At 44.0% G+C, this 15,259-nt stretch overlaps 1 protein-coding gene across 5 annotated transcripts in view; it reads right to left on the minus strand.

Annotated features, from left to right (window-relative positions):
• The window catches only part of LOC110508627 (phosphatase and actin regulator 1), a 90,213-nt gene that overhangs the window by 3,379 nt on the left and 71,575 nt on the right, over positions 1-15,259 (minus strand). For 3 of the 5 annotated variants that reach the window (XM_036965991.1, XM_036965988.1, XM_036965990.1), the window contains exons 8-11: positions 3,871-3,935; positions 2,882-2,943; positions 1,785-1,925; positions 42-118 (exon numbers count right to left, since the gene is read on the minus strand). In XM_036965991.1, the coding sequence (XP_036821886.1) occupies positions 42-118; positions 1,785-1,925; positions 2,882-2,943; positions 3,871-3,935 (345 nt within the window). The remainder of the gene's footprint in view (positions 1-41; positions 119-1,784; positions 1,926-2,881; positions 2,944-3,870; positions 3,936-15,259) is intronic. The other 2 variants (XM_021589283.2, XM_036965992.1) reach the window with 1 other exon arrangement.

Genomic DNA, 15,259 nt, shown 5'->3' on the forward strand with positions numbered 1-15,259 from the left:
GTTACAAATGCATAGCATTAAAACACGCCAACGCTCTTTACCTGGTTAAATGGCGACTTGACTCATGCACTTCCATCTCGTTGCTCTTGAAATCGTTGAGTTCCTTCCGTATGGCTGCCTGTAAGGGACAAACAGAGGGGGAAACAAAGGGTTAGTGCCAAGACGAAAAGAAAGTCACGCAGTCTTGCTCCGTGTCCTTTTAGAGACACTTTATACATAATTTACTCGCTTCTTAAGGTCAAGAGTGAATAAACTTAATTCTCTCCGCTAAACACTCTTCTCTCTCTCATTTCTCCACCCCTTCCACTGGATTGAGAAATGGAGCAACAGGAAAGTGCAAGATAGGCATATTTTAGACGGTGAATCTTCACATTGTGGGAGAACTTGTTAAGCAAACTGTGTGCATTAGCTTGTCATCCTGAAGTCTGCAACCGGTGTGCTCGCATCGTGACCCGTCTTACACCCCTCCCCATCCTGCGATTTCCAGCTGTGTCGCAGCATCATTACCCCTCCTACTCTGTGGCTGGTTAGCGCAAGTTGCTGCATCAAGCGGATGAGATTTCAACATTTACAAGGGTGAAAAATGACATCTTACAAAATGACTCAAATCATTCTCGTCATCTTCCCCTTGCTTTTAATCTATTGAGATAACACCGGAGGCACCTCCTTTAAGTTTTGCATTGTGCAACCAGCACTTTGTCTCTGATTAGATGCTATAAATCCCTAAAATGATCTTGTCCCAAAAGGATGACTCAATCTTCCAGGAACGACATAGGTGACTCAGTCGGGACTTTTGGATAATCCCCCTGGCATGTTCCGACACAGGCCGGCGATGTCACGGACAAGTCTAATTAACAGGATGACACAGGGGAACATCTCGTCATCTCATCCCCTGAGCAGTGTAGGATGCTAATGAACTGAAAACAGGAAGACATAGAAGCCCTGACCTCTGGTAACTTAAGACGGCAGGAAAGCGATCTAATGTCAACGGAGCGTGTGCAGTTAAGGGCGAGAGGTCCTGCGGCAGTGTCTGTCCTTCCCCTCGTTACCGTCTTACGTAACGGCGGAGAACATTGTGTAACGGAAGGCAGAATTAGCGAACTTCGCCTTTTTTGCCCAAAATGGTCCTCAGGTGTTGACCCCGTATGCTCGGATCCCAGCGCTGCTGCTCACGTCACAGGGATTACAGAGGGAGAGAACGGCTCACTCTTCTCAGAACGACAGAGCTCATTAAAAAGTCAGAACCATGTTCTGACAGCTGGCGTACGGCGGATTGCTCGGGGGTGTTGACTCGGAGTGGTGGGGGGGGGACAACAACGAAGACATCTGAACGAATAAACAGCAGCACTGGAAGTGCTGTGAGGAGACGAGCACAGATCTCCTAGTATTGAACTTCTGCATTATGCTTTGAGCTCTGAACTGAAGAACAGAGAGGGATTGATCCAGGGCAGTCTGCTGAGAGAGGCTATAACAGCAGAGGGGAAGTACAACAACAGGCTTTGAACCTTTGTTTGGACCTAAATAATAGATATAGAGGAAGAGATGGGAAGATCCACATTGTGAGGCTGAAAATGTTAATATGCTCCCGAGGGCTGTGCATGTGTACAGTAGGCATACATGGTTTTCTCTGCAGCATCTCCCGACTTTAAATAAGCTATATATACACACACACACACACACACAACCTCAAAGGCCATTTGATGCTAAATGACAATGCCTAACAAAGCGCTGAGTAAATATCTCTTAACCCACCCATCCATCCATCCATCCTCAACACTACTTGCCTTGTCGGCTGCTGTGAGGCGTGTCCAGGGTTTGTCTGCCCGCCGGTCGTGTTCCGGGGCGTCAGACACCTCTACGTAGTCACTGAAGCGGATCAGGATCTTCGCTTGTCTCAGCTCCTCCACCGTGGGCCTCTGACTCAGCTGGAACAAAACAGAGGATCAGTAACTATCTAGGACTGTATGCAACAGACATTTCAGAGTAGGAACCCTGATCTAGGATCAGGTCCCACCTGTTCCTTTACTATATAAACTGATCCTTGGTCAGGACTCTAAATGCTACTAGGTTTAGTGTCTTTCCAGCTTCGATACAGCTTTGTTTCTGAAACGACCTCGTTATACTGTACTCCACATGATGGAGTAGTGCGTTGGGAGTATAGCCTGTACAGAGCAAAGAACACTACGTCAACCTTTGACCAGGAGGCGGCAAATCAGGTCTGAACGCTACTGAACTAAAAGGTAACCTAAACATCAATAGAGCTTGGTTTCCAAAACCACCAAGTTATACCGACTAATCAGACTAGTGAATTTGACTAAATACTAGCCCCTGGGGCTAAATTACTACATCTGGTAGTGTGATAAAGGGCTTATTTTTTTACTACGAGAATGAACAATGATGCATGAGCTCCTGATCATTGCGGTATGCTCACGAAGCGACAGCAAGTACAGAACTGTACAGCTGCTCCAGCGAATCCCTGGGACGACGGCAAGGTGTTTGCAGAGACAGCAGGTGCAGGAGACAGTGCTGCTATGCAATTCAAGGTGATAGGAACATGCCCAACACCTCACTGTGGGGCAGAGATAATCTGGCTTGGGTCACTGATAGGCCAAGGGCACTGAAGAGGCGATCGTCTCCTGGGGTGACCTTGGGTATTATAGTGCTGTGACACCTTTCTGTCCTCTCACCCTGAGCGAGTCATTTTTGTGCTTTTTGCTTTGCTGTGTGAATGTTCTGTCACATCCAACACCTTAGAGAACAACAGGGAGCGTTTGGCAGTTGGCACGCCGTTTGCGCACGGGGGTTATGCAGCATTTTTCTAAAGCTATTTAGATAGAATTGGCAGTTGAACCGGTTTTTGGACACGTCTTTCCTGCCTTACCTTTCGCGTTAGTCGGCGTTTTATCTCCCGCTTCTCCTCCAACTCCTCCTGCTCGTTGCGCGCTGTGGGAAACACAAGGGAGCAGAGGTTAGACTGTCTCAGGGCACAAAATGGTGGCGAGTGGGCTGAGGTGCTTGGACAACATTTCAACACTGCTGGAAGGAGAATAAACACCTCATTTGCATAATGTAGCTGATTAAAAATGCAGCAGCAGCAGCACAAGCGCACTTCTTAATATTCAACGTCGCTGAATTTCTCAAAGCCTTAAAAAGAGGCAGCGATAAACAGTTTAATGTCGGACTATTTGGATGGCAGAAATGGGGGAAGGGAAAAGCCGTCTCCCTATCCAGCATTCCCACATGGCTAGTTCTTCCACGTTCATTAACATGGAGTTGGTTGGCTCGTTTAAAGTTACATTAAAATAACAAATCGCTCGCTTCTAGGGAACGCCGGGACTAATTCAGACCAAAAGTCACATCCAGTTTTGCTCAGAAGAAAGAAATACTCCCACTAGAGATTCCCCTTCGCCTGTTCCACGGATGCTCTCCAAACTACCAGACAAGCACTCCCCAGCCTTAGAGAGAAGGAGGTAGAAAGCAAAAGGAGGCAGAGGACCAAACACATACTAGACTAGCTAATCTAAAAGCACACCAGAGTTCCGTGTTAAATACGTAACGATGCCACTGCTCTCTTGATTTGGAGTGCCAGTCCCAACAGAACGTTCAAAGACGTGCCCCATTTCTCTAACCTAGGCAGTGTTGTGGGGGAGACTTTCATTCCTGGAGTCTTACAGTTGCAACCCGTGTCTCCCTCTTCTCTACAAATAATATGGTACAAATCGGGTTAGTCAAGTTGTCACTGGGAATAGCAGTAAACGGGGGGACATTAGTGTGGCTTTAATAGAACGGTGATGATTATCAGGAAATGGCTGCTGTCCTGTTTATATATAATGATGGTGTGTTATAATGATAAGGAGTAGAGGTACATACAATACTCACGTTTCAGGATATTCCGCTGTTCCAGATCCTCAGCACTGGGCCTCTGACTCAACCGCCTGCACGAAAACACAACCAAAAACACGCGCGGTCAAAATCAACCGCACAGCAAACACGGTCCAAGGCAACCTCCAACCAACATGATAAACCCCTGAGTAACAAACGCTAACTTTGGCAACTAGCCCAATCTCCACAGACAACCGTAAGAATCAAGTCAAATTACCATTCTAAAGAAACACATGCAAACATGAATAAATTCCCCCTCAATTTAGCAGCTCACTACTTCGGTGCGTGTCGTTTCAGGACAAGTCCTAAGACCACGAGCCAAATCACGAGGGAAATTGTCAGTTTCTCTTCCTACACGTCTAGCCAGTTAGTCACTCCCCTGCTGTCACTTCTCCTTTAACGGACTCCATCCTGCCAGTGTAATCTAAGTGACCGTTTGAGTGACAGCTTGAGTGCCAGGCAGCACCGGTGTCAACTATGGCCGAGTTGGCACGCCAGGACTGGTGGCATCTCAGTCAGTACAGAAATCTACACCCATTATCTGCCAGACATGAATAGAAACTGACTGAATTCAAGGCAGTGAGCAGGTCTCTTTCCTTCATCTCTGTGTATTTGTTATAGACCAGCAGCAGTATTCTCAAGATCATCATGTGCATATAAGACTCCTTTGCCTCATTGAGATCCTAATGTACTTCCAGATGGATTACCCTCTTTACAACATCTGGTACACACACACGACCTCTATTCTCCCTCCTAGTTACTTTATCTAGGGAAGTCACATTGAGGGAGAGTGAGCGAGAGCACAGGAGAGAAGGAAAGAAGGATCTCGGCAGAAAGAGAAAAAAAAGTAGGGAGAATGCAAGAGTTAAGAAAAGACAGTAAATGCATTGAAACGATGCCATTCCTAATTTGAATTTACCCTCGTCTTTTATTATGCCTGCAAGGTCTACGAGAGAGATCTCTCGTATCAAATCTCCACAACGAACCAAAACAACGACTACTTCCGGCGCCGACAGAGATGGCAGCTTTTCGTTCCTAGGAAACTATGCAGTATTTTGTTTTTTTACGTGTTATTTCTTACATTGGTACCCCAGGTAATCTTAGGTGTTATTACATACAGTCGGAAGGAACTACTGGGTATAAGAGCAACGTCAACTTACCATCATTACGACCAGGAATATGACTTTCCCGAAGCGGATCCTGTGATTTGCCCACCACCCAGGACAATGGATCTGATCCCAGCCGGCGAACCAAAACAACATCACCGTAAAAGGGGCAGACAAAACGGTCTTCTGGTCAGGCTCCGGAGACGGGCACATCGCGCACCGCTCCCTAGCATACCACATGTCCAGTCTCTTGACAACAAGGTTGATGAAATCCGAGCAAAGGTAGCATCCCAGAGAGACAGAGACTAACATTCTTTGCTTCACGGAAACATGGCTCACTCGAGACACGCTATCGGAGTCGGTACAGCCAGCTGGTTTCTTCACGCATCGCGCCGACAGAAACAAGCATCTTTCTGGTAAGAAGAGGGGGGGGGGTATGCCTTATGATTAACGAGACGTGGTGTGATCATAACATACAGGAACTCAAGTCCTTCTGTTCACCTGATTTAGAATTCCTCACAATCAAAATGTCGACCGCAATATCTACCAAGAGAACTCACTTTGATTATAATCACAGCTGCATATATTCCCCCCCAAGCAGACAGACGGCCCTGAACAAACTTTATTTGACTCTGTAAACCACATATCCTGAGGCTGCATTCATTGTAGCTGGGGATTTTAACAAGGCTAATCTGAAAACAAGACTCCCTAAATTCTATCAGCATATTGATTGTGCTACCAGGGCTGGTAAAACCATAGATCATTGTTATTCTAACTTCCGCGACGCATATAAGAACCTCCCCCGCCCTCTTTTTGGAAAAGCTGACCACGACTATTTTGTTGCTCCCAGCCTATAGACAGAGACTAAAACAGGACGCTCCCGCGCTCAGGTCTGTTCAACGCTGGTCCGACCAATCTGATTCCTCGCTTCAAGATTGCGTCGATCACGTGGATTGGGATATGTTCCACACTGTGTCAAACAACATTGACGAATACGCTGATTTGGTGAGCGAGTTCATTAGCAAGTGCATTAGCAAGTGCATCAGCGATATCGTACACACAGCAACTATTAAAACATTCCCAAACCAGAAACCGTGGATTGATGGCAGCATTCGCGCGAAACTGAAAGCGCGAACCACCGCTTTTAACCAGGGCAAGGTGACCAGAAACATGACCGAATACAAACAGTGTAGCTATTCCCTCCGCAAGGCAATCAAACTAGCTAAGCGTCAGTATAGAGACAAAGTAGAGTCGCAATTCAATGGCTCAGACACAAGAGGTATGTGGCAGGGTCTACAGTCAATCATGGATTACAAAAAGAAAAACAGCCCCGTCGCAGACCAGGATGTCTTGCTCCCAGACAGACTAAACAACGTCTTTGCCCGCTTTGAGGACAATACAGTGCTACTGACAGTCCGCTACCAAAACCTGTGGACTCTCCTTCACTGCAGCCTACTTGAGTAAAACATTTAAAATGTGTTAACCCTTGCAAGGCTGCAGGCCCAGACGGCATCCCCAGCCGTGTCCTCAGAGCATGCACAGACCAGCTGGCTGTTGTGTTTACGGACATATTAAATCAATCCTTATCCCAGTCTGCTGTTCCCACATGCTTCAAGAGGGCCACCATTGTTCCTGTTCCCAAGAAAGCTAAGGTAACTGAGCTAAACAACTACCGCCCCGTAGCACTCACTTCCGTCATCATGAAGTGCTTTGAGAGACTAGTCAAGGACCATATCACCTCCACCCTACCTGACACCCTAGACCCACTCCAATAGGTCCACAGACAACGCAATCGCAACCACACTGCCCTAATCCAGCTGGACAAGAGGAATACCTATGTGAGAATGCTGTTTAATCGACTACAGCTCAGCATTTAACACCATAGTACCCTCCAAACTCATCAAGCTGTGCGACCCTGGGTCTCGAACCCGCCCTGTGCAAATGTGTACTGGACTTCCTGACGGGCCGCCCCCAGGTGGTGAGGGTAGGTAACAACATCTCCACCCCGCTGATCCTCAACACTGGGGCCCCACAAGGGTGCGTTCTGAGCCCTCTCCTGTACTCCCTGTTCACCCACGACTGCGTGGCCACGCAGGCCTCCAACTCAATCATCAAGTTTGCAGACGACACCACAGTGGTAGGCTTGATTACCAACAACGACGAGACGGCCTACAGGGAGGAGGTGAGGGCCCTCGGAGTGTGGTGTCAGGAAAATAACCTCACACTCAACGTCAACAAAACAAAAAGGAGATGATCGTGGACTTCAGGAAACAGCAGAGGGAGCACCACCCTATCCTCATCGACAGGACAGTAGTGGAGAGGGTAGTAACTTAAGTTCCTCAGCGTACACATCACGGACAAACTAAATTGGTTCACCAACACAGACAGCGTGGTGAAGAAGGCGCAGCAGCGCCTCTGACCTCAGGAGGCTGAAGAAATTTGGCTTGTCACCAAAAGCACTCACAAATTTCTACAGATGCACAATCGAGAGCATCCTGTCGGGCTGTATCACCGACTGGTAGGGCAACTGCTCCTCCCACAACCGTAAGGCTCTCCAGAGGGTAGTGAGGTCTGCACAACGCATCACCGGGGGCAAACTACCTGCCCTCCAGGACACCTACACCACACGATGTCACAGGAAGGCCATAAAGATCATCAAGGACAACAACCACCCGAGACACTGCCTGTTCACCCCGCTATCATCCAGAAGGCGGAGGTCAGTACAGGTGCATCAAAGTAGGGACCGAGAGACTGAAAAACAGCTTCTATCTCAAGGCCATCAGACTGTTAAACAGCCACCACTAACATCGAGTGGCTGCTGCAAACATACGGACTCAACTCCAGCCACTTTAATAATGGAGAAATTGATGTAAAAATGTATCACTAGCCACTTTAAACAATGCCACTTAATGTTTCCATTACTCATCTCATATGTATATACTGTACTCTATACCATCTACTGCATCTTGCCTATGCCGTTCTGTACCATCACTCATTCATTAATGTGTATGTACATATTCTTCATCCCTTTACACTTGTGTGTGTATAAGGTAGTTGTGAAATTGTTAGATTACTTGTTGGTTATACTGCATTGTAGGAACTAGAAGCACTAGCATTTCGCTACACGCGCATTAACATCTGCTAACCCGGTGTATGTGACAAATAAAATTTGATTTGATCTTTAGCATCAAGTGCTTGACATGACTGGCTGAATACAGTATGACATTTTTTTAAATGTATTATTTCACCTTTATTTAACCAGGTAGGCCAGTTGAGAACAAGTTCTCATTTACAACTGTGACCTGTCCAACATAAAGCAAAGCAGTGTGACAAAAACAGAGTTCCACATGGGATTAAAAAAAATATGTACAGTAAATAACAAGGTGGTTGAAAATGCTTTTAGATAGAGATCACTTGATTGGTCAATTGCACAAGGTCCAACCAAAATTTGATTTCCGCTTTTAACCCAACCCTTCTGAAAGCCACGCATACAGGTTTGAGGTGCGAGGGGATGCCACACTGGGCACTGCAATGAGGGGTTAAGTGCCTTGCTCAAGAGTACAACGGTAAGCAATGGAATTGATACCGGCGACCCTTTTAAATTTGGGTTTTTTGGAACACACTTTGAATAAGTTCTGAACACAGCAGAAGTAGTTATTCGGACTGAATCGATGATGGCTAGCTAGAGCTCCTTTTACTGCAGTGGGCTGAATCAAGGTTACATAGTGTTTCAAGGTAGTCTTAAATCTACTTTGAAACAAAAAGTACACACCTCATACATGGTTATGGGCTGTATTATTATTATTTTTTTTTAAAGAACACACCTGTACTATGTCAGATAGAGTTGAAATGTATTCGAATCTCAATATTACCCTTCACACACGAAATACCAAAACTGTTTTGACATAGAAACACTGGATTTTTGGCGTTTTTCTTTTTATAATAACATTCCACCCATAAGGCCATTTGATTGCAGGAAATAGCTAAGAGGTAGACGGGCAACTGCTGCTACAATGTCGAGGACCCCGAGATACAGCGAGACGGATTGGTTTGTCTCATTTCACTCGGCCACACACGTCCTGGAGAAACAAGACAGTGCCCGTGCCCAAAATCTGGCTTGCCTACTACTTACTGTGTACTAATCGTACTACATACTATTGTAAATGTACGGTTTAGTAAAAATGCAGTAAGCAACTACCAACACACTAGGTTCATCCACACTCTATGTGTATGAATGACTCAGAATGTGACGCTCGCCATTTGTTTATTTTGGTACAGTGCCTCAATTTATCTGATTATCAGCCATTGTCAAATGCACTGAAAGGTCTGAAAAGACAATTCCATTCCTCTAGTGTGCAGCGAATTCTACCAGATCAAATGTCGCAATTACACTGAACAAAAAATAAAAGCGCAACATGCAACAAATTTCAAAGATTTTAATGAGTTACAGTTCATAAGGAAGTCAGTAGTAAATTATCCCCTAATCTATGGATTTCACATGATAGGTATCTGTGACCAACAGATGCATATAAAAAAAATATATACAGTATATATTAAAAAAAAAAAATATATATATATATATATATATATATATATATATATATATATATATATATATATATAAATAAATAAATAAATAAAAAGGGTAGGGGCTTGGATCAGAAAAACAGTCAGTATTTGGTGTGACCATTTGCCTCATGCAGCGCAACACATCTCCTTTGCATGGAGTTGATTGTGGCCTGTAGAATGTTGTTTCACCCCTCTTCAATGGCTGGCCGAAGTTGCTGGACATTGGCGGGAACTGGAACACACTGTTGGACATGTCGATCCACAGCATTCCAAACATGCTCAATGGGTGACATGTCTGGCCATTGAAGAACTTGGACATGTTCATCTTCCAGGAACTGTGTATAGAGTCTCCTGACATGGGGCCACGCATTATCATGTTATAACATTAGGTGATGGCGGCAGATGAATGGCTCGACAATGGCCCTCGGGATCTCGTCACGGTATCTCTGTGCATTCAAATTGTAAATCGATACATTGCAATTGCGTTCATTGTACGTAGCTTATGCCTACCCATACCATAACCCCACCGCCACAATGAGCCACTCTGTTCACAGCAAAGTGCTCACCCACACGACGCCCTACACGCAGTCTGCCCGGTACAGTTGAAACCGGTTGTCATCAGTCAAGAGCACACTTCTCCAGAGTGCCAGTGGCAATCGAAGGTGAGAATTTGCCCAATCTGTAGCATTGTGTTGTGTGACAAAACTGCACATTTTAAAGTGGCCTTTTATTGTCCCCAGGACAAGGTGCACCTGTGTAATGATCATGCTGTTTAATCAGCTTCATGATATACCACACCTGTCAGGTGGATGGATTATCTTGGCAAAGGAGAATGGCTAACTAACATGGATGTAAACAAATTGGTGCACAACATTTGAGAGAAATATTATTTTTGTGCATATGGAACATTTCTGGGATATTTTATTTCAGCTCATGAAACTGACACTTCACATGTTGTGTTTATATTTCTGTTCAGTATAGTATAACATCCTAGAATTTTTTTATCTTCACATAACCATTTTCGCATAGCCAAATTGCCAACTATTTCAGAATGTACGTACGCTAGCGACTGCCGGACGTCTCCGCTTCTTAGCATTCTGCTCCCAGCGTCAGCATTCTGCTGATCCACACATGCGCTGACCTCAACCCAACCTCAGACAGTCTGACCTCTGCGCTTGTCCCAAAACATCAATATTCATCTTCGTCATCATCCTCATTGTTATACAATGCAGTGCCCTGTGCATAGCCATAATCAATGATATTACATAAGGAATAGGCAGGGGAGGAAGTAACGAATTACAAATACAATAGTTCATGTTATTGAGAAGGTATTCCGAGCACTTGTACCTTCAGTATTATTTTTCAAAGTCAATTTTACTTACACACACCCACACAGTGCATTCATAAAGTATTCAGACTCCTTCCCTTTTTCCACATTGCTACTTTACAGCCTTGTACTAAAATGCTTTTTTTTTTTATTCCCCCTCAATCTACAAATACCCAATAATGTCAAAATAAAAAAACAGAAATACCTCATTTAGATCAATTATACAAAATGTCAAATTCTAAAAAGCTATTTCTGCTTTGTTATTCTGGGGTATTGTGTGTAGATTGATGAGGGGGAAAAAACAACTTAACCTATTTTAGAATAAGGCTGTAACAAAATGTGGGAAAAGTCAAGGGGTCTGAATACTTTCCGAATGCACTGTATACTAAATAACTATATAGAAAAACAGGTCAAATTAAACTAAGTGCAGCTAGTTTGCAGTCTTTCCAGTTTCAGTTTGTAGTGATTGTGTTAGCTAGCTCCTCTGAACACTAGTGTCCTGACAAGAGAGCCCATTTTCTATGCCAGTTGAAAACGCACATCATTAGCTCATTGTTTTGGATGTATCCAAATAAATTTAACTTGAAAACTGCTTAAACAAATGCAAATGTAGCTCCTTTGTTGTTATTCTGGCTGCACTGTGTGACGTGACTAAGTTAGCCGTAGTTGGCTAGCTAGCAAACAAGGGAAAGGAACATTTATTGCCATATTGGCTGGCACATTTTTGAACGAACGCGTCCATAGATACAGAACAAAAAAGACGACTGGGTCACGTCTCTGGCAACCGAACAACCAGCCGGCTTAGGTAGCAACCCTAGATTTGTGTCGGGACTATATCGTGTGGAAGGATGAAATAATATGAATACATTTATTAAAACAACGTTAATGAATGTAAACCATTATCTGAATATGTTGGTAATGCCCTCAAAGCCAGGGTTTGGAGGATATATTGGCACTGGTGTTAGGCCCGAGATTAAGTCAAGGGTCGGCAAACCGTGCTAATATATCCTCCAAAACCTCTGCTGCTCTGGCATCATCACTTAAGTGGAAACATCTAGGAACAACAACGGCTCAGTCGTAAAGTGGTAGGCCACACAAGCTCACAGAACAGGACTGCCGAGTGCTGAAGCGCAGAAAAAAATAGTCTGTCCTCGGTTGCAGAACTCACTACAGAGTTCCAAACTGCCCCTAGGAGCAATGTCAGCACAATAACTTTGTTGGGAGCTTCATGAAATGGGTTCCCATGGCTGAGAAGCCGCACACAAGCCTAAGATCACCATGTGCAATGCCAAGCATCAGATGGAGTGGTGTAAATCTCACTAAAATTGGACTCTGAAGCAGTAGAAACAAGTTGTTATCTTCACCATCTAGCAGTCTGACGGACAAATCTGGGTTTGGCGGATGCCAGGAGAATGCCACTTACCCAAATGCATAGTGCCAACTGTGATGTTTGGTGGAGGACAATTAATGTCTGGGGCTGTTTTTTCATAGTTCGGGCTAGGCCCCTTAGTTCCAGGGAAGGGAAATCTTAATGCTACAGCATACAATGACATTCTAGATGATTCTGTGCTTCCACTTTGTGGCAACAATTTGGAGAAGGCCCTTACATGTTTCAGTATGACAATGCCCCCATGCACAAAGCAAGGTCCATACAGAAATATGTATCAAGATTGGTGTGGAAGAACTTGACTGGCTTGCACAGAACCGTGACCTCAACTTTATCGAACACCTTTGGGATGAATTGGAACACCAACTGCGAGCCATGCCTAATCATCAACATCAGTGCCCGACCTCACTAATGCTCTTGCGGCTGAATAGAAGCAAGAAGCAAGCAGCAATGTTCCAACATCGAGTGGAAGGCCTTCATAAAAGAGTGGAGGCAGTTAATCCTAAAAGAGTGGAGGCAGTTAAAGCAGCAACGGGGGGGGGGTTTTGGAATGAGTTGTTAGACGAGCAGATGTCCACATAGTTTGTCATGTAATATATGTAGAATTTTGTAGGCCATCCATTAAAGTAGATCATGAGGGCATGGAAAGTTTGAGCCCCTCGGAGCTCCCCCCCCCCCACCCAAAAAATAAATGTCAAATTTCACGCATCATGCCAATACAGGCCAATCAAATCGAGCTGTATATACAAACTGAGCGATGATAGAAGATTTGGATAAATAACTTGGTTTATTTCAAGACGTATAGTGAAAGAAAGGAACAGTTTTTATCAAAGTGGTGTGTGTGGAAACAATGGATCCTGACCAGTTCTCCTTCAAGCACAGGAGAGGTGATGAAATGCAACTCAGGATGATGAAACGTGGCAGCTTCACACACAATATATATATATATATATTTAAACTCTGCTTCAAACCTGAGGAAACATTGTAGAGGCAAGATAGAGCCTTCAGAAAGTATTCATAACCCTTGACTTATTCCACATTTTGTTGTTTTACAGCCGGAACTGAAAATGGATTAAATTGAGCCAAACACCTATCTCCTAATGACAGTGAAAACATGTTTTTGCAAATGTACCCCATTTACATAATGGAAGTATTCACACCCAAGTCAATACTTTGTAGAAGCACATTTTGCACCGATTACAGCTGTAAGTGTTTATGGGTAAGTCTCTAAGCGCTTTCCACACCTGGATTGTGTAACATTTGCCCATTACTCTTTTCAAAATTCTTCAAGCTCTGTCTAATTGGTTGTTGATCATTGCTAGACAACCTTTTTCAGGTCTTGCAATAAGAGTTAAGTAGATTTAAGTCTAAACTAACTCGCCACTCAGGAACATTCACAGTCTTCTTGGTAAGACACTTGTGTAGATTTGGCTTTTTATTTTAGGTTATTGTCCGGCTGAAAGGTGAATTCATCTGCCAGTGTCTGGTGGAAAGCAGACAACCACGTCTTCTGCGAGAATTTTGGTTGTGCTTACAGTAGCTCCATTCAGTTTCTATTTTATCCTGAAAATCTCCCCAGTCCTTTACGACTACAAGCACACCTATACCATGACGCAGCCACCACTATGCTTGAAAATATGGAGAGTGGTGCTCAGTAATTTAATGCATTTGCCTGAAACATAACACTTTGTATTCAGGACAAAACATTTTTTGCAGTGTCTTCACTCTGTCAATTATGTCAGATTGTGGAGTAACTACAATGTTGTTGAACCATCCTCAGTTTCCTCCAATCACAGCCATTCATTTATGAAATGGTTTTAAAAAGTTACACTTGGCCTCATGGTGAAATCCCCGAGCGGTTACCTTCCTCTTCCAGAACCTGAGTGAGGAAGGGCACCTTCATCTGTGTAGGGACTGGGTGTATTGATACACCATCCAAAGTGTAATTAATAACTTCACCATGCTCAAAAGGATATTTAATATCTGCTTTATTTTTTTTCCCCCATTTACCTATAGTTGCACTTCTTTAACAAGACATTGGAAAAACTCCCTCGTCTTCGTGGTTGAATCAGTGTTTGAAATTCACTGCCTAACTGAGGGACCTTTGAAATGTCCTTATTTTTAAAAGAAAAGCTAAATTCTTGTCCATTAAAATAACATCAAATTGATCAGAAATACAGTGTAGACATTGTTAATGTTGTAAATGACTATTGTAGCTGGAAACGGCTGATTTTTTTTAATGGAATATCTACATAGACGTACAGAGGCCCGTTATCAGCAACTATCACACATGTGTTCCAATGGCACGTTGTGTTAGCTAATCCAAGTTTATAATTTTAAAAGGCTAATTGATCATTAGAAAACCCCTTTGCAATCATGTTAGCACAGCTGAAAACGGTTGTGCTAATTAAAGAAGCAATAAAACTGGCTTTCTTTAGACTAGTTGAGTATCTGGAGCATTTGTGGGTTCGATTATAGGCTCAAAATGTCCAGAAATAAAGACCTTTCTTCTGAAACACGCCAGTCTACTCTTGTTCTGAGAAATGAAGGCTATTCCATGCGAGAAATCGCCAAGGAACTGAAGATCTCGTGGTCTACCTGAAGCATAATCTTGACACAATAACAGTAGACGAAAGAGCAAGAGATGCCGCATTCATCTGATGAAGAGGATTTCTCATCATCAATGCCAAAAAGGTCACAAAGCACAGGGGAGCTGGATGGGTACTTTGCCTGTGTTTCAGACAGGATGGACTTGCTGCATTCCTTTCCATATATAAAAGAAGTTGTCCCTCAAACTGAACACAGCTCTGCCTGCCTCTACCATCTGTGAGTGTCTTTTTAGCTATGTTGAACTGGTCTTCACTGCAAAGCGAACCAGGATAGACTCGATTCAGTTTGACAATCAGCTCCTGCTGAAACTGAATAGCAAGTTCAGAGAGAAATGAAGGCCTTAGGACATACTGTAACGCCTTGTTGTTGCTCAAGGAA

This window comes from Oncorhynchus mykiss, chromosome 28 (assembly GCF_013265735.2).
Source record: "Oncorhynchus mykiss isolate Arlee chromosome 28, USDA_OmykA_1.1, whole genome shotgun sequence".
Classification (NCBI taxonomy): Eukaryota; Metazoa; Chordata; class Actinopteri; order Salmoniformes; family Salmonidae; genus Oncorhynchus; species Oncorhynchus mykiss.